At 35.1% G+C, this 27,642-nt stretch overlaps 1 protein-coding gene across 1 annotated transcript; it reads left to right on the top strand.

Moving 5' to 3' along the window:
• The first annotated feature begins 383 nt into the window (after positions 1 to 383).
• On the top strand, positions 384 to 26,475 carry plxnc1 (plexin C1). The gene is made up of 31 exons (XM_060886394.1): positions 384 to 1,625; positions 1,770 to 1,904; positions 2,144 to 2,278; positions 2,449 to 2,549; positions 4,257 to 4,368; positions 4,769 to 4,922; positions 5,064 to 5,169; positions 6,156 to 6,249; positions 7,813 to 7,851; positions 8,833 to 8,963; positions 9,047 to 9,223; positions 11,171 to 11,273; positions 12,221 to 12,400; positions 13,126 to 13,287; positions 13,413 to 13,512; positions 13,615 to 13,716; positions 14,005 to 14,108; positions 14,199 to 14,240; positions 14,782 to 14,906; positions 15,101 to 15,299; positions 15,518 to 15,670; positions 16,120 to 16,288; positions 16,493 to 16,593; positions 16,771 to 16,846; positions 17,905 to 17,939; positions 18,160 to 18,252; positions 20,810 to 20,973; positions 23,864 to 24,014; positions 24,761 to 24,901; positions 25,080 to 25,154; positions 25,873 to 26,475. Exons 1-31 carry the CDS (start codon positions 708 to 710, stop codon positions 25,975 to 25,977), a joined length of 4,482 nt encoding a protein of 1,493 aa, XP_060742377.1. The 5' UTR covers positions 384 to 707; the 3' UTR covers positions 25,978 to 26,475.
• Positions 26,476 to 27,642: the final 1,167 nt, after the last annotated feature.

The raw sequence follows: 27,642 nt of genomic DNA, 5'->3' as shown, positions 1-27,642 counted from the left end.
ACTAGTTACTATGCATATCCCAATATGTATAATTTTGCTCTGAAGGTTCACGCATGCCAGTATCAACAGCTAATCGGTTCTCAGTATGTCGGACGCGTCCGAAAGAAACAGTTCTCAGTTCAGTGTACTGATGATTCGCTGTATCAGTTCAGTGATTCAAGCATGCGAAGTATCAACAGCTCATCGGTTCTCGGACGCCTCCGAAAGAAACAGTTCTCAGTTCAGTGTACTGATGATTCGCTGTATCAGTTCATCGGTTCTCAGACACGTCCGATACAAGCAGTTCTCAGTTTTGTACTGATGATTCGCTGTATCGGTTCAGTAATTCACGCATGCGCGGTATCAACAGTTCGAGCTCACAGTTCTCTCAGCACAACATGTCTCAGTTCAGTGTACAGGAGTTACATATACTCCCGGATATTAGTTTATTTAGAGTCGTACCGACTGTCAGGCATGACCGAAAGTAAGTAACTTTAGTAACTTGTGGATCAGCGCTGACTCAAGACGCGATCTGTTTAGAACGAATCAGTCCGATTTGGTGAACCGGTTCATCTAGTTCACTAAAAAGAACTGGTTCAAAAGAACGATTCGTTCACGAACTGGCCATCACTATTAGTGAGCTCACAGGCTTCAAACTTCATTAACAGCATCAACTGAGCAACAAAGGCTGAAGGCTCCAGGATTCAGTCCCCACGCATACATACGCCATGAGGACTGTGCTACTCGTAGTATTTATTTTCTTAAAGGGAGCAATTTGCACGTCTGTCTACAACTTTAATGGAGTGATCAGACACTTTGCTGTGGGAAAAAGTAAAGTGTTTGTTGCTACAGATTCTCAGCTTTACCAAATGCGGCACGATCTCGTAGAGGAAAAGATTAAAGACATATCAAACACCACGCACCAGAACGACGTGAGCATCTTGTTGCCTTTCGAGGCGAACGGAACTCTGATCACCTGCGGCACTTTGGGCTGCAGTTACTGCGAGGTGCTGGACATAAAGGATATAACCCAAACTGTCCACAGGGAGACAAACATGCCGTTTACGGCGCGTGTGAATGAATCGTCTGTTGCGTTCCTTTTCGATGCCCGTACTTCAAGCACAACAACTGATAAATACATGTTGGTGGGGAGAGAGTATAAGGATGAAAAAGAGAAGGACTGTATAGTCGATCCCGGTGTGACATTACGCAACACTCTCGGAACTCAGAAAGGTGACATTTTTTCTAAAGCAGGTGCATCTGCAGCTGAAGCCAGCATTAAAGTTCAGCATGTTGAGTGGGTAGACGGTTTCCAGGTATCTTCAAATTTTCAGTCCTACCTCTTCGCCAACCTCTTTACCTCTTCAGACAAAAAAGTGGTTTTCTTAAAGATAGAAAACAAAGGGGAAAAACCACAAATAACCAAATCTCTGAAAGTTGCCCATTTACGCTGCTGCAAGGACCTTCATCGCCGTAAACTTTTGGCCTCCACCACTATCTTGTCCTCTCTTTTATGGATTGGAATATTCTCTGCAGAACTTCCCCAAAACCCAGAGAACACTGCATTGGCTATTTACAACATCACTGCGATCATACCAGGCAATCCTACTACAGAATTCACATGTCATCCATCATGTGGTCCACAGGTTTGAAACAGTCCTAGAAAATTCATAGACGTACTGTTTAAAACATGTTGATGTAGAACTATTTGTAATTAAGTGATCTCCATGCAAGCAACAGTAAGGTTATGTATATTACTACTGATTACTACTGTTTGTTGCCTGTTGTAGAGCTCCTCAATAACACCTGTTGAAGAGCCCCTTGCTGTTGTATTCAAGCACAATTCAATGACATCTGTGGCAGCAAAAATGAAAGGATCTTGGATTGTGCTATACATTGGAACTGCAAATGGGCAACTGCTAGAGGTCTGATTCTCATTAACATTCTCTCTCTCTCTCTCTCTCTCTGGAGTTTTTATGTTGTGTGCAGTAGCAGTACAATACTCAGTGTAAACACAGTAAAAACAGAACACATTTTATATATTTTCCAATGTTTATATCTATGTAGTTCTCTATATATTGGAATGATATATTTACACTGGCTGTCAAATGCTGCTAAAATGCCACATAATGATTCCAAGCCTTGTTTTTTTGTGATATAACAGCTTGTGCTGTACCCAGATTATACATCTTTCTGTGCAAAAGTGCTGTACAGATCTGATGATGACAGGATGGTGTTTCCCAAAATGTATTTTGACCCAGTGGATCCTAATTATATCTACATAGGGTTGAGAAATCAGGTGAGTTTTAGCGGCTTAAAGTTAAAGCTGTGCCCGCACACATGGATTTCTAGAATGAAATTGAAATATGTGGTCATTTATATTAATTATTTTAAACACATTGCTGCAAATTTAAATGACAGATCTATTCAGACCAATAATGTTTGTGTGTGTGTGTGTGTTGTCTGTAGATTAACCGTGTTGCTGTGACTCAGTGTGGTATGTTTGACACTTTGAGAGCCTGCATTGGCAGCATGGGTGATTTCTGTGGCTGGTGTGGGGTCACAAATAGGTAACTTTCTCACCTACCTTTGTACATCTTTAGTTTAGTAACTCCTCTAACAACCTATGCTTGTTTAAGCTTTCATTCAGCAGTTAGCTCTTAATGTGACTGTCTCATGTGCTTATACCATCCTGCCACTTTAAAACGGTAATCATTTTCTAGTAGCTGCACATATCCAATATAATGAAATACAATCACCATCCACTTTTGTAAGAATGCATGCCCATTCATGCAGTTACTTATTCAGTCAATCATGTTACAGCAGTGTAGTGCAACCTTCATTACAATGCAAAAATCATGCAGATGCAAGCACATCACATCAAACATCAGAATAAAGAAAAGGTGTGATCTATGTGACTTTGTTCATTTCATTAATGCTGGTGCCAGAAGGGGTGGATTGAGTAATTCAGAAACTGCTGAGTTTTATATTTTCACCCATGAAAGTTTCTAGAGTTTACACAGAATGCTAGATGGAAACATCTTGTTAATAAGTGAGCTCTCAGGAAAATGACCAGATTGGATGGAGCTACCAAAAAGGATATAGTCACCCTTTTACAACCATTATTTTTACAGCCAATCAATCAGCATGCACAACACACCAACCTTGAGATATCAGGTTCCACTTCTGTCAAGAACAGGAATCTGAGGATATCATGGGCACAGCATTGCCCAGCCAACAGTGTTCACATGATTGGCTGACTGGATAAGCAAATTATTGTACAGGTGCTACTTAATAAGTGGATGGTGTAGGTAGTCTCCTGGTATTAACCTGCTGGATAAAATATCCAGTATGGATGAAGGGAAAAGGGTTGGTCCACCTGAGATTACTGAAATATGTACTCTAATTACATTTCTATAAAAAAATACATATTTTACTCTTTACATTTTTATTTAGATATTTACAATACTTACAGTCAGTAACTGCATGTTAGATATCAGTAATGATTACTAAAATGGGTGGGGTTTTTAACCAGTGTGTTTTTTTTTTTAAAAACAAGTTCAACAACATTTGAATAATATTTTTATACCAAGAATACCTAGATACATCAGTCCTGAATCTATTATCCTTATACAGTACTAATTGAAAGTGTATCCTGACTACTTTTATGTCTGAATTTAGTGAATGATGATGTCATATGTAATGTTATTAAACAGCCTGATGCTGAAATTGGTCAGGAAAAGTTATGCATATAGTAACCTGGCAGATATCACAGGATTTGTGTAGAATATTGATGGAAATTTTATATATATATATATATATAGTGTGCGATACAAGATTCCAAACACTTCATCAGCAATTAAAAAAGCAGTTTTTATTTATTTATTTATTTTATGGTAACCATGCTCCCATAATGTGGAAATGAAGCTGTTTCTCTTCCTGTTTGAGAGTTTATTTCTGTCATTAATGATCAGTGGAGTGAGATGTACAACTAGAAATCTACCTTACATATGAATGAGGCTAATTAAGATATGTGAACTTTGATGCTTGGGCAGGATGACACATTTACTTATGTATTAATAGTAGTCATTTTTGCTTTTGGTATAGTGTGAATAGAATGATGTTTATATTTCTTCAAATCATTACCAGACCTCTCAAAGTACTTACTTTCTTGCCTATTCATGATATCCCACAGTTTGTCTGTGTTTAAATGATCAAAAAAGCAGCCCCGTGACATATGGTTGTAAATCTCTCCCCATCTTTATTGTTCACTTTAGATGCTGTATGCAGGAGGAGTGTATGCAGGAGAAGTCATCTTGGATCTCCATTTCTAAAGAATCCTTTCGGAAAGAGTGGATTTCTTTTAAGGTCTCCATGATCTCTAAAGAGGTAAATGTTATTGAATGTTGAATATTGAAACCAGTTTTTTTTTGTAAATATACAGTTCCTCTTCTTCTTTTACTTTTTCTTCTGACAAGTCAAGTGAGGAAGCTTTTATCGTCATTATAACCATATATAGCTTTTGCAGCTTTTCCTATTTCTCTAGGACTCTGGTGCTACTATTAAACACAGATATACATAAACACAGATCTACATAAAATAAGACAGAAAAAAGAAATAAGTATATTAACATAGCTCTACATAAAGTGTGTGTGCATAATACAGCATAATACAGTTTTGTACACAGAGCAATGCTGATCAATACAGTATACAATTTTGTAAGTGCAGGTAAAGGTGCTACAGATTTTAATTGTAATTCTTAATTTTTTTGATTGTTGTTCACACTCAGATCAATCTGACTCTACACCTGCACCTGAATGCCACAGAAAGTCCTCCATTAACATGTACATTCAAGGCAAGAAGGGGTGATCTGTGTAATAGCATTGTTACACATTTTCCCAATTGCTCCTGCAGTTTCCCTGAACAGCACCTGTCTTCTGATGGTCAGTATTTTTGCAGTATTCTTCAGAATTGTGTTTCATATTACATTATAAAGACTTAGTAAAGGAAACATTTTTTAAGATCAAGGTGATTGAATGAGTTGATTTTATCTAACAATATATAACTCTGCTCCACTTCTTCAGGACTCGAAGTTACAGTGACGGTCACTATCAGTAATCAGACTTTGACAGAGAGCCTGACACTGAGGAGCTGCCCAAACATTACAAAGAATATAGAGTCAGAAGAGCAGTAAGTAAATCTCTTATTAAAAATCTGTCACTAAAGCAATACTTTCTTTATTTAACCAGGTAAGTCGAGAACCAGTTCTCATTTACAATGACGACCTGACCAAGAGGCAGCATAAAAACTAATACAATACACATAAACACAGCTATAAACAATGACATGTAAAAACAAACAAATAACTAAAAACAAGTACAGTGATCTTGAGTTAGTGACTGAATTTAATTTTTAAAGAAAGAGAGCGATATAAATGAACTAAGCTTAAGAGTCAGCTGCAGGTGATTCCAATCATATGCAGTAGAGAACTGAAAAGAGCAATGACCAAAGGAAGTATGGACTTTAGGGATGCAGAAATGAAAGAATCAGCTAGAGCGCAGATTACGACTTGTATTATAAACATTAAGAAGGGACTGTAAATACGAGGGAGTTTTACCAATAAGAGTTTTATAAATGAACAGAAACCAATGAGTTTGTCTACGGGAATGAAGAGAAGACCAATTCAATAGTGAGTGTTAAATGAAGCTCCAGTCACAAAGCGGATTGCAGCGTGATAAATAACATCCAGTTTATGAAGGAGAGTTTTTGAAGTTTTTAAAGCAAGTTCTGACGGTTCCACTGCAGTCCATGGCTGGGTGTCTGCTACTCTCTGTCCCCTGTCAATCAGAGAGACTACTCAGTCACATCTCTCTGTGAGCTCATGCTTGCAGTTTATTAACTCATTGATATTAAAGCTGTTATTCTGGCTCTGTCTGATTAGTCACTTGATAGAATTGCAGACAGTATAAACCTTACATCAATCAGTGCCCCTGACAAGGAAGCTGATTATCATGCCATTTTGTGATGATTGGCCCTCATTATCTGTTGTTTTGTTGTGAATTGACTGGTCTGTGAGGTTAAAATGTAAAATTAAATTTAGGCAATTAGTTCACACTACATGACATTCTAGATCAAACCAAGAATCAGGTGTCTGATTTAATGTAATATTTATTTAGATGTGCAGCCTGTGTCTCAGCTGGATGTTATTGGCAAAGCAGTAACAAGACTTGTACCTGGACTCCTGTATCTACACCATATTTACACATACCGGTGAGCCTACAGAATGTACTCAGCTACAAACAGCATGACACATGTCTCACTAAATTCTATATTTTGGTTACCTTTAGCTAACCTAATAACCTAATTAGCTAACCCAAATTTTTGGTCCAATCTATAAAGTTCCTACACCGCCCTTCTGCAGCCTTTGGCTTTAGTCGTGTTTGTTACATGCTTCCTGCTTTTTTTAGTGTTGTCTTAATTTAATATACAAGTGTTTTTCTTGTTTTGCCTGCTTCTGGAATCTGATATAGCCTACATAACCAACCTACCTTGTTTCAGAAGTACCAAGGATTAATTACTTATACGTTTTTACATTTTAGTTACTTGTGTATGTGCCTCTGTATCCCAATGATATCTGCAATCGTTTGTGATCAAAACACTGTAATTATTATTACTGTAATAACTAACTAACAAGATTAACAGATTCTTTACACTGTTTAACATTTTTGTGCTATTTTATTAAGCTTTATCCTATTTTTCCCTGATCATTAAATATTCCTGTGTTCTGCAATGTTATTTCTACCTCTTTTATTTTTCTGTAAGTGTACAGACAAATTCCGCTGCCTTTTCTCGGTTCCTGTTTGTCATGTTTCCTTAATTGTACTTACTTAATTTAGTACTTTAAAGTTATAATTCCCGTCTGTGTCCCTGTGAAATCTTTTTGAGGTTTGAACATTTGTATGATCTAAAAATATTTGGATCAGCTTAAACACAGAGTAATGTCCTAATACCTGAAACAAATCCACACGTATATACTACCATCTTATATAGTTATTTTGTATTTACTTTCTGTTTATGAGTCATTTTTATGACTCATTATACAGTCAGAATTGCATACATCAATATTAAGCAGACTTCAGACTCAATCACTACCTGGACAGTTTCGTAAGAATTTTACACAGATCTCAGGCTTCAGTTGATTTTTCCTGTATGATATTGGATCAAATGATGAGCAGTATTACGTTCATTGTCACTTGGTTGTAAATATCCTCAACAAATGTGTAAATATGACTCTAATAATTAATTGCATTGTCCCTTTAAATTCTATAAAACTAGTTTGTTTTACACTTTAGGACATTGGAAGATGTTAATCGGAGGTATTAATTATTGAGAGAATTGAAAACTCATTCAGTATAAAGCGAGCTGAAAGTGGTTATCTTTTAAAGTTTCAATCGATCAACATGTTTTGTTTATCAGGAGAGTAAATAAAAAAATACACCAATATTCTATTAATTCTACAATTAAAATCATTATTTAAAAGTGAGAAATTTTGCACATACTGTATTTGGTTTAAGGTGCCAAATCCAAATATGGCTGAGTAATTAATTTCAGAATTATACATCTATACTTGATTTTATCTTAGAATTTTAGCTGATTTTGAGTTTTAGCCCTTCTTCTTCTTCTTCTTCTTCTTCTTCTTTGTTTCTTATCTAATAATGACTTATATTTCAGTACAGTATTTGGTTTTTAGGTAGAAATTTTACGTAGTTACACTTTGAATTTGATTATTATAATATTGAAAAACATTAAAATGCATTTTTATTCCTTATATAGGACATATGCAATGGGACTTCATCCGATAGAAATTACAGGGTGAGTGACACAAATGTTCGCACAACATTAGTGAAAATATAGTTTCTGATGGTGAGGAGGAAGTTAATTTTTGAGAAAGAGAAATTGGGTTTGTTTGCATTCATCAGGTCTTTTAAAGATTTTTTTATTTATACCTTGATTTTAGATTTATTTTGATTTATACTTTTAGTATTTAATAAGTATTGAATATTTTAATTCTAATTTCATATTAACCAGCATGGCTTTTTGCAACCTCATATGGAAATCATTTCCATTTGTATATTCCCCATGCTTCTGTTTCTGCTTCTGCTGGTGATTATAATGATTATGATTATTATTAGTAGTAGTAAATAATAATTACGTATTCTATATCTAGTTGAGGCCAAGTTTACGAAAACCTTGGCTAAAAATATTCTCATTTCCACAACGCTAAAACACCACACGTTTCATTGTGTTTCTTTTAGAAAGTCTCTTGGGTGTCTACTTTATTCATATCAAAGGGATTTTTAAACATTTGATTAATTGATCAGAGACCAATTAATTTCATTATATCAGATTGTCAGATTCTGTCAGAAATTTGAACCCAGAATAAACACTTTTTGAAACTTCTGATCATTAAAGGAGTTCATGGGTAGAGTAGCTGTGGCTATAAATTGGCCTACCTTTAAAGTCAGTGACTTTTTGCTCTTGATACTATGGGACAATCAAAGAAGCTCAGCCAAGAGCTCAGAAAAAATATTATCTGAGTTAAATAAAATAAACAATAGCTCTAAACAGGCCAAACAGTCAGTTATTGTGATTGAAGTCAAGCTCAAGTGATTTAATCTACTGAAAATCTGACATAGTAATTAAAAGCTCAAACACACCTATATTTGGTCTGTTATTTAAACAACCTCTTATGAAAATATTGATAAAATTAATTAATTACAAAATTAATCATAAAATGTTTAATTAAGTGTTATTATCACAGTATCAAATTGCTTTTGTCTTTATCCCCATTAGCCAGAGATCCTGTCTGTGTGGCCTAATGAAGTTTCTTTTCATGGCAAAAATAATGCAGAGATAAAAGGAAAAAATCTGGAACTGGTTGTGAAAATTCGCTTCCAAGGTTTTATGGACTGCAGTTTAAAGGAGTAAGTGTTACTGAATGTCTGTGTGCTTGTACACATGTTTTTGCAGACAGATTTGATTTGTTCTGTGTATCAACTGTTTCCAGGTCACCAGTGTTGGTGCGCTCTAATGACACACTGAAGTTTCATATTCCTGGTGGAAACAAAGAAACTATGAGGGTGTGTGTGGTGACGGCAGATGGACAATGTCATAGTAATGCCACCATAAGATATAATTCCCAGCCCACCTGTACGGAATTTCAGCCTGGAAGCACCTGGTCCAGGTAGATTGGAGATAAATAAATTTACATTTATGGCATTTGGCAGAATTTCTTATCCAGTGTGATGTACAAAAATGAAGTCTACATAAATCAATACTGGTTCACTAGGTCATAGAATAAGTATACCCTGAATCTGAAACACAGAATTCAAAATAAGTGCTAGTTTGAGTATTTCAGGAAGAGTTAGGTCTTCATTTATACAGTAGTTCAATGACTCGGACCGAGGTGACAGAACAGAGGAGTCTCGATCAGGGTTCCCACGCGTCCTGGAAAACATGGAAATCCTGGAAAATTAATGTCCAATGTTCCAGTCCTGGAAAACACATGGAAAATGAGAGAAAACATAAATTGTCCTGGAAAAAATCTTGTTGTCCTGGAAAATTATTATTTTTAAATGTTCTTGATCATTTAAAGAACAGTTTACAAATGGTCGAAACAATTAACGTTAGTAACAGAAAACACTCTGTTCAGGGACGCTGAGTTTTGACGTTTTTTTTGTTATGCTGTTTAATCTCGCTGTGACAGATGACGCTGTCTTGTGTTGGCGGTTTCAGGTGCTAGGAATGGTTTAAGTGCTTGAATGTTTTCAGCAAATGGTGACGGGTAAGCAGGTTATATTAACCTTGTTAATCTGAATATCATGTGCAAGGGGAATGCACAGCAAACTAAAGCATGCATGATGGCATTGGTCTTTTTATTTTCTAAATGTTGAAATTTCATTCACATGACAAATTGTCTTTAAAAGTAATCCATCCACACAGTCCCCAAACCTGTTTTATGGGCGATATAAGAAGTCAAAATTAGATATTCTAATGATGCGATGCACAGCAAATCATACATTGAACAATTATTTGCATGCTCAAAGTGCAGCACAGACTAGTGTTGTAAACATAAGGCGAAGGCCGGTAATATATAACAGGTTTACTTATATAAACTTAAAAACACGTTTGCAAGTGTGATATTGATTTTTGCAACAGTTCACTAAACAAGAAGTTAAGTGACTTCCTTTCTATCCTTCACTAATCATAGTAGTTCCAAACAAAGCTGGCGCAGAACGTTTTTAGCAACATACAATGGCGTTTCTTTGAATATGCATTTATTAACGAATTGTTTGTGAAAGTGAATACTGTCATAAATACCGTCATTTTCTTTATTCCTAAATGAATATTTTGAATGACTCGTTTGAAAGAGCTCTGTGTGTGTATCTGCTGTTTTTCTAATTTTATAGTTAAGTAATAACCATAAAGTGTACATTGTTTTTAAGACTTCTGGAGAGAAGTACATACTACTTTAGGCTGTGAATCGGTGATCCTTGTCTTTTTTTCCTAAATTTGAAATGTCCTGGAAAAGTCCTGGAAAATGATCTCTGAAAAACAGTGGGAACCCTGTCGATGTATGAAGACAGTAATTAACACTTTTAAAAAAATAACTCAAAACAACATTTAATATTTAAAAATATTAATTTCCTCTGAATTTTTATACCTATAATTGAATTCAAATCCAGATTGAATATTTGTATTTTTGGCTAGATTCTTATAACACATATAAGTATATTATTCTTCAGTCTTGTGTACAAAATGAAAACCAGTAGAGCAGAAAGTTAAAGAGAAATGGACTTCCTGTCAGCTAGCTTTACGCAATGAAACTGATCGTGAGGAGTATCTATGCATTTGAACAACAGAGGCAAAAAAACATGCGACATGGGTGGAAAGGATATCCTGGTGCTCTGATTGTGTGGCCCGTTTAGAGATGAAGAAAGATTTAGTCACTTCCTGGTTTCACTTCCATTTCACTTTAACAGATTATTCTAAAAATAAACATATCTGCTTTTCAAATGGATCCTCACTTGCAGTTTAGCCATTTTTAACTTAATTGTATTCTGTTTTACTGTAGCTGAATCTGATACTCTGCAGCTTTTCTGTAATAAATTATTGTTTATATGTCATTCAGTGGTGAAAGGAAGATTAATGTGCTGGGGAGTAATTTAGAGTTTGTGGATGCAGTCAATATTCATACATCTTCCAAAGAGATCACCCTCAAAACCGACAACAAGGTATGAAATACACAGCGAGTAACTAGAAAGAACAAATGTCAAACTCTATGAAAGAAACACACATAAAGAGGCAGAAAGTAGGCATGCCCTGATGTTCAGGATTGATTTAAATCTGTTATATAATAAAAATATTTATAATAAATAATAATAACTCTGCTACCTGTTAAAATAATAATAATAATACATCTATATGGATAAACAAACAAAAATAATATAATACAATATAATATATCTTATTTATCTAATTTATCTTATAATTATCTCTTTGCGTATTATACTATAGAGATTTGGCAACAAATAAAAATTTTGTATTTATAAATGAATGATATTTGCTTTTGAAGCTATATTTGTTTTTACAGAAGGTCAGAGTGTGAGGGAATGAATACAGCTGCTATAATCTAAAGATGTCTGAAAATTCCTGTTAGGAATCTTCCTGACTTTCACAAACATGTACAATGCATAAAATTACAATAATATTATTAATAAATATAATAAATTGCAAACAGGTGCCTTTAGTGTCTGTTTCTAATTTACAGGAATTGTAATATAATTACAGTACTATAATTATTATAAAAGGTCTGAGAGGTGTCTCCTTTTATTCTTTTTTTAATAAAATCCTATAATCTTAATCATTTAATGTCAAATTAAATTCAATTTGCTTTTAAATGGCAGTGAATTTAGCAATATGACAATAATATATGCTGTGAATTAACAAATCTAATAGAAGACATTAAAGACTGAAGGTGATCATGCAGTGAAGAAAAGGTTCTTGCCAAAAATATTAAATTTGGAACCATGTGGTTGAACACACTTTTGCAGCAATCAGACACATGCTGTTTTTCTTCATTTGACCAAACCAATTTTCAAACCACGGAAAGTTTTATTTTGTTAGCCAGCTGCACAAAGAAACACCAATATCAATGTCATTACCTTTTACATTCTCCTAGAGCTTTTGGTTTCACACTCACAATCAGAGAGAATTCAGAGATGCTGGACCATTCATTGTCTCTCTTAAAGTGGTGAACTCAACAGTGGTCTGTGCAGGTAAACTCTCTTACCATCCAGACCCGGTATTCTCCAGCTTCTCTATCTCTAAGGTGGTCAATGACGTGCTGGTCACCATACAGGTAGGAGAGCATTTCAGAATGTGATTTCTAGCACACTCATGTTGTTTTAACTGCTATGAAAACATTGGGCCTCATTTAACAAGGTGGATGCAAACAGATTTGTTCCTAAATCATTTAAACAAGCATTTACACAATAAATTTGGCATCACATAAACTTGTAAAAATATTTGTATCCTACTCGTGTTTCTGAGTATGTATAAATTTCTTCTCTAATAAATGTAAACCTTTGTAAAACATGATCAACTTCATATATAATACAAATATAATCTGCACTTTTATATGTGGAGAATTCTGTCAAATTCATATTGCTTTTTTTAAAATATGTTTACAGATTTTAGCAGATGTCCTCATATAGAGCGACTTATAGAAGTGCTCAGCTAATGGAGGATTTAGTGCTCCCTTTTTAATATTGATATTTTAAACTCTTAAATATTTGAATTGACATACAAGTGAGTCAAAATAACTAACACTCTTGTCTTTCAAACTCTACCCTCATTGTTTGTATTGTGCTCCCAGCTGTCTGTGCACTTGACCCTGTATGAGATATGAAGCCATCACTAAATGAAAAGGAGCCAGTGTGTTAGATAGCACAATATTGGTTTTGTTTACATTTCAAATGGTCATTATTCATTTATCCGTGTCATGTACAATGTAATAAAGAGTCTATTGCTCTTTTGTTTCCACTATGTATACTTATTTTTTATATTTCTATTTTCTCTCTTTAGAAAAAGGAAGATCAATTAAGGATAGGTGAAGATGACCTAAAGGTGTGGGGCTTAGAGGAAAAAAGGAAATTTGAGTGTACAATAGAGAAAGTGAAGTCCAGTGCCGTGATCTGTAAGATTTCAGTAGATAAGGACGGTGAACTCAATGTGGACTCAGTTAAGGTATGATTTATTATTTATTTATCTTTATTTTTTTATCAAGTGTTATTATGCAATCTTGCTTTTTATTTTGAACCCTAAAACTCTGCTGAAAAGTGATGTACAGGTTTTGTTTTGTTTTGTTTTAGATTATGTTTGGCAATGTTGACATAATTTTGACGCAGGATACTTCGGAATATATATATATACTTGTTGCATTAGTCATTTTGATTGTTCTTGGTGCTGTTGGTGAGTATTGACCATATTGTGTATTCTATGTTTGATTTTCTTTGTTCTTGGATACTGTTGCAGCCTGATGCTCTATATTTACTCATCTGCCATTTTGTCTAGCTGGTGTATTAATCCACCGTAAGAGCCAACAGCAGATGAATGCACAAATGAATGAGCATCTGGAAATGCTGGAGAATGAAATCAGAAGTGAGATCAGACAAGGTTAGTACAGTCTGGTTACTGTAGCTATATAGTTGACATAGGAAATATAATAGGAAAAAGGGATCTTCGAGATTCCAAGATTCTTGGTATTGTTATGGCTTTGTAGCTTATTTTAACCATACTAGATCCTTTCTGGTAAGGAAATATTTTGTTGCATGGCACCAGAAAGGACATTAAAGGGTTCTTCAAAGGGACCTTGAGTGTCTAATAACTTAAAAGAAGCAAGTTCCTTAAAATTAATTCAAATGATCTCCTGATTTGAAAGTGATTGTTTTCTGTTTTATACAGGATTTGTGGATTTGCAGACAGAGAGATCAGATCTGCTTGAAAATGTTGCTGCCATTCCCTACCTAGATTATAAACATTTTGCTTTGAAAATATTTTTTCCTGAGGTTTGTGCATTCTAATTGGATGATGTATCAGTGATCTGTATGTGTTTTGTGGGTGTGCGATTAAATTAGTACATTTTGCCCTATATTTAGGGAGGGCCTTTGGGAAACCAGATGATTAAAGAAATTGGGCAGGTGAGAACATTTTTACTGTATGTTCTGATTAGTGCATAAAAACATAGATTTGCTTATTTTGTTTATTTAAAGCTTAAACAGAATTTAGTCATGAATTTTATGAGTTCTAGTTGACTGCAATGTGAAAAATTTTAAATTAAGGCACATGACTCACTGCCAGGTTATAGTATGTCACCCCACATTACTGAGAAATTAAGAAAAACTGTATTACTAGACCAAAAACACTCCACTATCTCAAACTAACTTCACTGTATGTCTTTTGTTATGATTAATTAATCAGTCTAAAGTTTCATTTGTGTAACTTTGTGACTGTGATGTCTTGCCTTTACTGAAAATTTCTTTCTGCAACTCTTCAGTCCAGAAAAGAGGTTTATTATTATTTTGTGCTCTTATGCTTATGATAAATTAGAGCTGTTTTTATGGAATTTAGGCAGCTTGAGTTGGAGAAGAGTTTTATAGCAGTTTTGACTACTTCCATGTTTATTATGTTTTTATAATTTGTATAAAAGTATATGTGTTGGTTCTGATGTGTTCTGGTCAGGATGCAGTGAAGTCAGAAATGGATGAAAAATGTCAAGCTTTCTCCTCACTTCTTCGAGACCAGACATTTCTCACATGCTTTGTTCATGCTCTGGAGGAGCAGAAGAGCTTCAGCATAAAGGACAAGTGAGTCTCAAAGCTCAGTCAACAGACACTCAAGAAAAGAAGAAACTACTGTTGTGGCTTCTTTTGGAAGCAAACAATTTCCACTTTACTTGCAATTAAATCTGAGCTTGTTCAGTTGTTTTGGTTCAAATGTGAGATGTCACACACAAATGTTATGATTTCCTGTGTGCCTTGATATTCACGTTGGCTCTCAGGTGTATGGTGGCATCCCTGTTGACTGTAACGCTGCATAGTGACCTGCCATACCTCACCCAGCTGATGGAGACGTTACTCCAGAGTCTAATGGATCAGCCCAGCAATGCTCAGCCTAAACTCATGCTGCGTCGTACAGAGTCTATTGTAGAAAAACTTCTCACCAACTGGATGTCCATCTGCCTCTATGGCTTTCTCAGGGTCAGTCCATTCTTTCATTTTACATGTCTTTTTTCTGTTATATACATACATACATATGTATATATATATATATATATATATATATATATATATATATATATATATATATATATATATATATATATATACATATACATATATTTATATGTATGTATACACACACACACACACACACATATATATATAATTGTTATATGCTTGTGTGATTATTTTCACAGGAGTCAGTTGGTCAACCTCTTTTTCTAATGATATCAGCTCTAAGTCAGCAGATTTCTAAAGGACCAGTAGATGCAGTGACAGAGAAAGCTCTGTACACACTGAATGAAGACTGGCTCCTGTGGCAGGCTCAGGGCTTTAACTTCAGCCTTCTGGTTTGCTCCTTTCTTATTTCCTGTTATTTATGCTGCATTTTTCACATTTGTTATGGATCCTTCAAATTTGATCACTTTGCTGTGTCCCTTTTGGAGTTTTTTAAATGTTCTTAAATGATTACCACATTTTTGCCTTTTATAATTATGTTAAATGATCTCTTTTGGGGTGAAATTAGAGAGAGTCAGGTAATTTCAATCCATGATTAAGAGGTAAGTGGTTTTACATACTGGGCTGCTTTTAAATAGACAGCGGCAGAAAAAATTCATATATCTACCTCGAGCTGTGGGTAAAAAAACTTAATTGTATCCCAAAAATGTGCACAGGTTATATGTCTGTATGAATCCTATACCATGTTAAGAGATACAGATTCCATTATACTAACACACAAACATAGTTATTATAGCCATTAATTCTCCTCCACCTTGTCTTGCCTTGTCTTGTATTACAGAAGTTGAAGGTGCTGTTTGCTGTGGGGACAGAGGGAGAAGTAAGTGAACCACTGGAAGTGAACGTCCTGACATGTGATACGATAGAACAGGTGAAGGACAAAATCCTTCAGACCTTCCTGCGCAAGTTTGGCTTCAGATTTACTCAACAGCTCAGAGACATTGGCATTGGTCAGTATATGTATATATACCTGTGTATACAGTGCTATTAATAATTATTCATCCATTCGGACTTTTCGACATTTTGTTGTGTTTCAACATCAAATTGGTTTATTCATGAAATATAATCACAATTTAAAACATTAAGAAAATCTAGTGATAAGTTGAGATTTCTTACTGTACCTGATAGTTTTGTTTTTTCTTAAACATTGACAGAATATATGAAGGAAGGAAGTTATGTGCCTCTGGAGGAAATAGATGGAAGCTCAGAGGTGCAGGGGGAGGTGACTATGCTGAACACACTGAAGCATTATCAAGTAAGTATCAAATACACAGCTTAGTGTAAGTCTCTATTATATGCAGAGTTGAGGGAGAAAGAGACCTTGCATTAAATTACTAGAGAAAGAATAATATTAAATACTTTGGAACATATTTACAAAACCCCAATAATGATTTAATAATCAGTGAGTCCATAATCTTGTTTCATTCCACAGATCCCAGATGGAGCTTCCATCAAAGTGATCACCAAAAAGGTTCATGCCCCACTTAGTCCACAGACGAGCTTAAAAGGTGAGTATACGATTTCACAAAAGCCTTGTAAGCAGAAACATGTCACAATTACTTCCTTTTTAGTTACTGCCTCATGCCTGTTCTTGTGTGGAGTTGAGTTGGGTGGGTAAAGAGGCATAGAGGCTTTTTTTATATTGACATATTATGTGAAAGAATGTCTTTACTCACATTTATAATAATTTAACTTTAACCATTTATGTATTTAAATAGCATGTTTTCTTCTAATCATGTTTACTGATCAGTTACAGTATGTTATACTAACTTCTTCTTGATTCTACTTCTAAAGTCCTGCATACTTTAACAAACTGATATGAACACAATAATATTAAGATTCATTCGGTTCTAGATTATGGGTATCATAGATTCTATCATAGATTATATGAGGTATTTTTTGTTCAGATTTTTGTTGGTTAGTGGGTAACACTATGCTTTTTGTCATTTGTTCCTTTTTTCTAAAGAGAACAAGCTTCTTCCTACTTTTGCTCCCATGTTGACTCTGTGAAGTTTCTCCTCTGCTGACTCATTAGACATGTGATACATGCTATCATATTATGAAATGACTGATTTTCCAGAGCCTTTGCCTTTAAAAGTCTAAGAACCTTTGCAAGCTAATGTGATCTGTACAGGATGTGGTGTGGCTTGCCTGTCTGCTCAGGATGAAAGCTAACTCATATCATGAATCTTTGAATGAAACTGATTATTTAGATGTATTTTATGCTACTTACAGAAATTGTAGTCAATCAAGTTACACCATGGCTAAAACTACCCCTAATTCTACTTACCCTAATCTAAACCTTTTTTATATACGCCATGAGATTCGGCTTGTTTGTATTCTAAAGAACTTATCATTTGTTTGCTTGTGCAGTAAACACACCGTGCAGTGATGTGAATCAGTGGTCTTGGATAGAAGTAATCTGAACCACTGCAACTAATACTTAGAACTGCACAAAAAATTATCTAAATAAACAAAAAACAAAAAAATTCACTCACTATAAAAACTTTAATGTAAATCTTATTGAAGTTTTATTTATGTATTTAATCATATTTCATTGTGACAGATGATCAGAACTTCACTACAAAATACTTTCACTTGGTGAGTCATAACACAAAACAGTGTAGTGTGTGTGAGTGTGTGTGCATGTGCGTGTGCGTGTGCGTGTGCTTGTGTGTGTGTGCCCATGCATGTGCACATGGCTCACAACTCAAATTCTCTTCTTTTTGTTAGAGAGCCTGTGTGAATTAGAGAAAATTTCATTATTTTCTTTGGCTGAAAAAATTATGAATATTACATTAATCAATTCTGTTGTCTGCAGATTGACCAAGACATTGACGAAGACCCAGAACACCCAGAGAGGAAGAAACTGAAGCTCAAAGAGATTTACCTTACCAAGTTACTTTCCACTAAGGTGGGATTACAGAATATGAGTTATAACATCTTTTTATTTGTTGAAAACTGGTTTTAGAAGAAAGAAAATGTTATATTATATTACAGTGGATAATTGGGTTGTACACCCTGTGTAGTGTACTAGTATACAGTATACTGGTGTGATAAAATACATCTCAGATCACCAGACTGTTATAAATTCATTACTTTACCCACTGTCTCTATATTTCATGTAAGAAAATAGTGACACAAACCAGCTGATAATTTAACCAGAGGGGAAAAAATGGTGAAAAAACATAAGACAGATACTTATGTGTATTAAATAGAATCCGTGAGTAATTTTGAAAGTGCCCTCAAAAAGACAATATATAAAAAGGCAGTGAGAAACTTTAAATGGGACTAAAATGATCAACTTATTTAAAACTGGAATTCTGACAGAGATTGTGGACAAGCTATGGCTTTTATGTTTTGGCCATTTACAGTGGGCCTGCTCAGTCAAACAGCATTTACCTTTATCAGACTAAAAGCAAATTTCTTATCATGAAAGAGCACACAGACACTTATGAGTGTTATAACTGACAATGAAGGACTGCAACTGAATTACTAATCAGTGTTGTTTCATTGCAAAAATGTGACATGCTTTATTTTTGAGCAGCTGTGTGTCAGTGTGTGCCAGTTTATCTGCAATTGCAGCCAACCAAACACAAACAAAGACTAAATATCTTGACTCAAATTTTCCACACCCCCACACATCTCATCATACATTTCTTTTCAAGTCACTGTTGTAACGTATACAGTCGCATCCAAAAGTTACGGAACCCCTGACAATTCCCATGATTTTCATTTATAAATATTTGGGTGTTTCGATCAGCAATTTCATTTTGATCCATCAAATAACTGAAGAACACAGTAATATTTCAGTAGTGAAATGAGGTTTACTGAATTAACAGAAAATGTGCAATATGCATCAAAACGAAATTAGACAGGTGCATAAATTTGGGCACCCCAACAGAAAAATCACATCAATATTTAGTAGAGCCTCCTTTAGCAGAAATAACAGCCTCTAGGTGCTTCCTATAGCCTGTAATGAGTGTCTGGATTCTGGATGAATGTATTTTATAAGAATAAGATGTATTTTATAAGAATAATTTTGTAAGGAGGAATAAGACCATTCCTCCTTACAAAACTGTGGACCCCCTAAAGTTGCCTTGGCCACCCCCTGGCCACCCCATTTGTAAGAAATGTTTCTGTACATTGGAATGAAAGATTCTTCCCACCGGATGAAGTGCCTCTTATGCCTACCGAAAATCACTGAAATTTTACTTTTTACTTTAAATACTTAAGTACATTATATATCAGAAAATTACTTTTGATACTTAAGTACAGTATATATCAGATACTTTTAAGACTTTTACTTGAGTAATATTCTAAAAGGTAACTTTCACTTCTACCAAATTCTTTTTCTAGTACGATACTAGTACTTTATACAACACTGCTCTCTTGTACAGCTTCAACGTGTGCAAAGTGCACCAAATTGTTGAATGATGCACAGTGACACCATCTGCAGCAAGTTGATGTTGTAGGTCTTTGGAGGTGGTCTGTTTTTGACTGTTCTCACCATTCTTTGCCTCGCCAATATTTTACGTGGCCTGACACTTCTGGCCTTGACAAGAACTGTGCCTGTGGTCTTCCATTTCCTCACTATGTTCCTCACAGTGGACACTGACAACTTATATCTCTGCGATAACTTTTTGTAGCCTTTCCCTAAACCATAATGTTGAACAATCTTTGTTTTCAGGTCATTTGAGAGTTGTTTTGAGGCCTCCATGTTGCCACTCTTCAGAGGAGAGTCAAAGAGAACAACAACTTGCAATTGGCCGCCTTAAATACCTTCTCTCATGATTGGCTGCACCTGTCTATGAAGTTCAAAGCTTAATGAGCCACCAAACCAATTGTGTGTTCCAATTAATCAGTGCTAAGTAGTTACAGGTATTCAAATCAACAAAATAGCAAGGGTGCTCAAATTTATGCCCCTGTCTAATTTCGTTTTGATGCATATTGCACATTTTCTGTTAATCCAATAAACCTCATTTCACTACTGAAATATTACCAAAAACTCAAATATTTATAAATTGTCAGGGGTTCCTAAACTTTTGCATATGACTGTATGTGACAAAAATAAAGGCTGCTTCTTCTTCTTGAACAATTTCAAATTTACATATTACATTTACATATTAGAATTTACTTTTTTTTCTTAATGTTCTTCATAAAATCATGTGTATTTTGAAGGATAGGTTGGGGCTAGAGGAAAAAAGCTATTTTGTTAAAACTATTCTACAGAGGAAATAAGGATGTACAGCTGAAAAAGATAAAGATGAACCACTATATGTGACTTCACATATAGTATTCACAATATCACAATATTCATAGAATAATTTATAGAAAATACTGTATCCTTTACAATATATAATATATCTAAATTTATTTATATTACTTTTGATGTAAAAAAATATACTTACTTTGTGCTAGGACATGACATAACCATTTAGCTGATGTGACTCCTCTATTACTCCTGTCAGGTGGCTGTGCACACCTTTGTGGAGACTCTTTTTCGGAATATCTGGGGAATGCCCAACAACAAAGCTCCCTTAGCAGTGAAATACTTCTTTGATTTCCTCGATTCACAAGCTGAGAAGAAAAAGATCATGGATCCAGATGTTGTTCACATATGGAAAACGAACAGGTACAGACATTGAACATATAGAATTGGATATAACATCCATTATCTAATCATATTTGCCTCAATTATATTTTTGAACTTTTTCACATTTTGACACGTTACAACCACAAACAAAAATGTATTTTATTAGGATTTTATGTGATAGACCAACACAAAGTGGCACATAAATGTGAAGTGGAAGGAAAATGATAAATGATGTCCAATTTTTTTTTTTACAAATAAATATCATTCTAACCCATGAATATGCTTTGATCTAAAGCACCTGTTTAGGGTCATTGTCTTGCTGTAAGGTAAACCTCCACCCCAGTCTCAAGTCTTTTGCAGACTCTAACAGGTTTTTATCTAAGATTGCCCTGTATTTGGCTCCATCCATCTTCCCATTAACTCTGACCAGCTTCCCTGTCCCTGCTGCAGAAAAGCATCCCCACAACATGATGCTGCCACCACCATGTTTCACAGTGGGGATGGTGTGTTCAGGGTGAGGTGCAGTGTTAGGTTTCCGCCACATATAACGTTTTGAATTTTGGCCAAAAAGTCTCATCTGACCAGAGCACCTTCTTCCACATGCTTGCTGTGTCCCCCACATGGCTTGTCACAAACTGCAAATGGGATTTCTTATGGCTTTCTTTCAACAATGGTTTTCTTCTTGCCACTCTTCCATAAAAAACAGATTTGTGGAGTGCACGACTAATAGATTCTCCCACCTGAGCTGTGGATCTCTGCAGCTCCTCCAGAGTTACCATGAGCCTCTTGACTGCTTCTCTGATTAATGCTCTCCTTGCACGCCCTGTCAGTTAGACAGCCATGTCTTGGTAGGCTTGCAGTTGTGCCATACTCTTTCCATTTGATGGATTGTACAGTGCTCCATGAGATGTTCAAGGCTTGGGATATTAATTTATAACCTAACCCTGCTTTAAACTTCTCCACAACTTTATCCCTGACCTGTCTGGTGTGTTCTTTGGTCTTCAGGATGCTGTTTGTTCACTAATGTTCTCTAACACACTTCTGAGGGCTTCACAGAACAGCTGTATTTATACTGAGATTAAATGACACACAGGTTCACTCTATTTACTAAGTAGGTGACTTCTGAAGGCAAATGGTTTCACTGGATTTTAGTTAATGGTATCAGAGTAAAGGGGGCCAAATGCAAATGCACACCACACTTTTCAGATATTTATTTGTAAAAACATTTGGACATCATTTATATGTGCCACTTTCTTTCGGTCTAAAATCCCAATAAAATACATTTTTCTTTGTGGTTGTAACATGTCAAAATGTGGAAAGTGGGTATAAATACTTTTGCAAGGGACTAATATATATATATATATATATATATATATATATATATATATATATATATATATATATTAGTCCCTTGCAAAAGTATTTATACCCACTTTCCACATTTTGACATGTTACAACCACATATATATATATATATATATATATATATATATATATATATATATATATATATATATATATACATATATATACGTATATGTATATGTGTATATATATATATATATATATATATATATATATATATATATATATATATATATATATATACATATGTATATGTATATGTATATGTATATGTATATATATATATATATATATATATATATATATATATATATATATATATATATATATATATATATATATATATAGAGAGAGAGAGAGAGAGAGAGAGAGAGAGAGAGAGAGAGAGAGAGAGAGAGAGAGAGTGAGAGAGTGAGTCTGGGTTGGAGCAGTTCTCCACCAAAGAAAGAAAAAGTTAGCACATAATTATCACAGATGTCCCCCTCACAGCCAGGATTGTTGTATGGTACTATAGTGGCACTGTTTTTTCAGAACACTTTAGCCCAAGCACTTTGGCCCTGAAGGTGTCTTGGTGACCCTGAATCCTCAGACATTAACATTTACTTGTTCACTCAACAACTCTGTGATGGTTAGCAATATAGCAATATCAACCATCAGGTAAAGCATCCTTGCCAGTGCCATGTTCAAGTTCAAGTTCAAGTTCAACTTTATTTGTATAGCACATTTACAAACTGCCACATGGCTGACCAAAGTGCTTCACAGTGTGTTTGACATACACACACATACACTTAAGAATACACACATGCACAAAGTAGTTCAAGAAACTAAAATAAGAATTCTTAAAAAATATATATATGTATATATGTAAATACATATATAAATCAATAAATAATAAATAAAATAACTAGTGTAAAAGAAGGTGAAATAAATATAAACCATAAACCAGATATAAACAGACATAATATATATAAGATATAAACAGACATGTCTCCCTGCTAGGGCAGCCTGCTGGGAAGCCTGAAGTTCTAACTCACAGGTGTCCCTTACAGTAATACTTTTACTCCTCCATGTTTAATACATTCACTTTGTCCAGGTTAATTTCAGCAAATAGACTACAGAGTCCTAATTGCAACCTAACATGACCTTGGTTCCCATTGCTGCTTTCAGTGGATGTTGGGAGCACCTTAGAAACCTCCTCACTGAGCAGGTCTGCTGTCCCTGATGGTTGGTCATGTTTGGCAATCCAACCTAAGTTGCCTGTGTCTGTGGGTCTGGTCTGTCTGGAGGAATATCCAAATTCTAGCTCTAGATCAGGGAACATTGCTGAATTGAAGATCCACTGGCACCTGTGCCATGTGCCTTAAGTTTAAAAATGTTATGTGGATTGTATTTTTATTTGTATAAAATACTAGTTTGGACCACACTGGACTTTTGACTCAAAAAAGACCCTGAAATCTGCTATATTTATTAGGTATCAGAAAACAAATGTGGGAACAAAACAAAAGAATGCATTCTCAGTCTACATGTTAGTCTTGATTTAATGAAAGTGTTCTTTTCCTTTTAGCCTGCCACTGCGCTTCTGGGTGAACATTTTGAAGAACCCCAACTTTGTGTTTAGTGACCTTGAAAAGACACCTCACATGGATGGTTGCCTGTCTGTCATAGCTCAAGCCTTTATGGACTCCTTCTCCCTCACAGATCACCAGTTGGACAAGGTAACTACATAAATGACCTACAATTCATATTATTTTTGCAGTCTTTCATGATTACAAATGTGGAAGCATATGTCATAGCATTTCAGTACTTCAGGCTAGAAGCTAGACAATGGCAACAAATACAGCTCACAATCTTAGCAGCTTACTGAAATTCCTGAATATTTCAAGCAAACAGCTAAACTTGAACTTTTACTTATTTACCCCTGGCATGCTTGTGAAAAAAATACATTTTTGCCAGGATGTTGTATCTCTCGGTTTTAATGAACAGGTCAAATTGTTTATTCTGTTGTCTGGTGAAAGGTTTTCACCCTGCTCCTGCCACAGACTGCTGTGAAACTGTGAGTTAACCACACCATTCTAAAGGTTATTACAGTACTTACACTTCCTCATTTGCAACATGGAAGTGTGAAAAGCCTTTATATAGCTGCCTTAAAGATATTTAGAACAATTTCTTTCTCTTTCTCTTCCCTGCCATTTGTGATACAACATTAGTCAATTTGTATCAAAGGCATTTTTGCTTAGCTAAAGTAAAGCTTCTTAGTTAGCTCCTAGAAACCACCAACCCCCAACCACCCCCTGTCACTCATAGCTCCCTCTTGGACTTGCAAGGATTTCTTATGATTCCACTTTATACACTAATTATACAAAATCGCATGAGCAGTGTATGGGTTTAAGAGACAGAAAAAGTGTGAATCTTACAAATTCCACATATAAAAAACTGTTATATCCTCTTTTTATAAACACAGCATGCACCAACCAACAAGCTTCTGTATGCAAAAGACATTCCTCAGTATAAAAAGGAAGTAAAGATGTACTACAAGCTGGTGAAGGATCAGCCGTCCGTCAGCAGTCAGGACTTTAAAGTGTTTCTGCATGAAGAGTCAAAGGTCTGCTACACACCCCATGCAAAAAATGTAAAAATAAATAAATAAATAAATAAATAATTTGAAAATTATTCTAAAAAGAAATTGTAAACCAATGTATATATGTTTCCTTTATTAAATAATCATTGGGTAAGATGCTGTTTTTATACCAAATGTACTATTATTGTTTCTTGTCCTACAGAAACATGAGAACGAATTCAATGAAACTGTAGCATTGCGAGAACTGTACAAATACATGGAGCGCTATTTCACTCAGGTATGGAACAAACAGTTAGCTTTTAAGACCGTTTCATTTGTATTTTCATTTAATTCCTAGAAGTTTCATTTCATTTTCATGTTGGCTGTCACTGTGTCTCATTAGAGGTCTGTGCTGTAGCACTATAGACATGAAGGCACACTCCTTTGTGTTCAAAAGTGGCTGTGGTCTTTATGAAAAAAGTGGCTTACTGTTTTTATTTCTTGTTCTTTTTATCTCTACCACTATGCTCTATCCAGAGATTGAAAACCACTGAAAAAAATCAACGGATACTGAAAATATAAGATTTATATCTAATAAAACATCTATTATCTATTGTCTGTATCTATTATAAGGTCACATTTGTATTTATTATAAAGTGCAAAATGAACAGTAACAATATCAGTAATTCACTTCACTGACTTTCCATAGAACAGTGTTTTACTTCAGTGGTTTTACTTCCGTTTGCTTCAGGCATTTCAACAAATGCTGTTGCAACATAAAGCAATCTGTTGCATATATATCACAGTGTGTGTTGTTTCCTATTTACACTGGCGTCACCACAGTGTGATACACAACAATATGCATAACAGAAAAGAAGATAGTAGAAAAATACATCAGTATCTTTAGTGTTTAACAGATAAATATAAGTTTGACGCTGAATCTGTCACCGCAGTACAGTTCTTATCTCCTTACGGTCTCTCGATCTGATGAGAGCTGTGGTTTTCTGTATTTGCAGATTGAACAACATTTAGAGCTAAATGGTGTCTCCTGTGGACTAAAAGAAGAAATGCACCGTGTGAAGGAGCTTTTTCAAAGTGTGAAAAGGAGTGCATGGATCTGAGCCAACGTACCTTCAACACTGAGATTATATTACCGATTGCCTTAATCATTGCCCATCTTCTCCGAAGCAATACATGCAGTATGAACCTGTGCAGCACTCAAAATCTATGAGGAGTTTAATTTAAACTTGAACCTGTGCAATGCATTTTTCCCTCTGACTGTCATCAAGAGCAAATACACCAATGTGGAGGCTGGGCATATCTTAAATACCACACTTCACTACTCCACTATGTAACTGTTGACTGAATGCATTTTGTATTGTAAAAGAAACCAATGTGCTCACAAATAAGGGTCTCAGAGAAAATGTTAGCATTATATTAAAATTATGTTAATGCTAAACCATGAGCTAAAATGTGCTGGCAAAAAAAAAATCTCAAGCTATTTCTGTTATATTTCTCTTTTTAATTGTAGGGTGCATTAAGAGTGCAGATGAATAAACATTATAACTATGCACATCCTACAGATGTGCAATAGTGTTAATAAAATGTACAAATCTGCATTTTTGATTGTGTATGTTTTACTTGGGTTTTATGTGTAATTTTAGTCTTTTCTAGAGAAAATGGAAAAAAAAAACCTGTGATAGTGATGGCCATACTATTTCTTAAAATTAGTTAAAAAATAGCTCAACAAGTAACTCAATACAACATATTGTATAACTAAAAGGAAAAATGCCTTGTAATAGTATTTGAACTGAAGCGGCCTGACTAATTAGAACCAGTCTGACTTAATAGAAGCAGCCCGACTAGTTAGAACCAACCTAACCAGCAACAACCAGCCCCACTAATCCAGAACCATACTAATTAATAAGAACCAGCTTGACTAATTATAACTAGCCAACTACGCAGAACCAGCCTGACTAACGAGAACCAGTCCAAATAAGTAGAAGCAGCCCAACTAGTGACAACCAGCCTGACTAAACAGCCTCGGTATCCTCTACTCTCGCACCAATAACCTTCTTCATTTAACACACCCATATATCCTTTCTTTGGCCTTCCTCTTGTCCTCTTACCTGGCAGCTCCATCTCCAACATCCTTCTACCAATACAACCATCTCCATCCTCTGTACATGTCAAAACCATCTCAATCTATCCTCTCTGTCCTTGTCCCCAAAACAGCAAACCTGAGCTGTCCTTCTGAGGTGCTCGTTCCTAATCCTGTCCATCCTGTCCTCGTCACTCCTAAAGAGAATTTTAACATCCTCATCTCTGCTACCTCCATCTCTGCCTCATGTCTTTTCTCACTGCTACAGTCTCTAACCCCTACACCATAGCTGGTGTCACTACTGTCTTGTAAACCTTTCCTTTGAAGAACTAGAAACAAAATGACCTGCTTAAATAACTAGAACAGCATAATCTACTTTATAATCTAGCCTGGTCTGACCTTTATAGGTAATTATTCCTCATGTCTCCGAAATACGAATCACAAGTTGAGCATAAAAAGTGACAAATATATAAAACCCCATCATTCATCAGTCAGTCATTAAAACATGTCACCAGGGTCACTCTGCCCTCCATTTTGTTTAGGAGCTCCTCTTAACAATCAATCAAAATAGAATTTAACATATTATTTAATAAATCGCATAGAAGACATGTTTTGTCTAATTTAGGAGAAATCTTGGTGATGTAACGAAAGATTCCACGTGTTTGTAACATATGGAACGTCCCTA

This window comes from Tachysurus vachellii, chromosome 14 (assembly GCF_030014155.1).
Source record: "Tachysurus vachellii isolate PV-2020 chromosome 14, HZAU_Pvac_v1, whole genome shotgun sequence".
NCBI classification, from domain to species: domain Eukaryota; kingdom Metazoa; phylum Chordata; class Actinopteri; order Siluriformes; family Bagridae; genus Tachysurus; species Tachysurus vachellii.
This window is presented reverse-complemented; position numbering and strand designations above follow the sequence as displayed.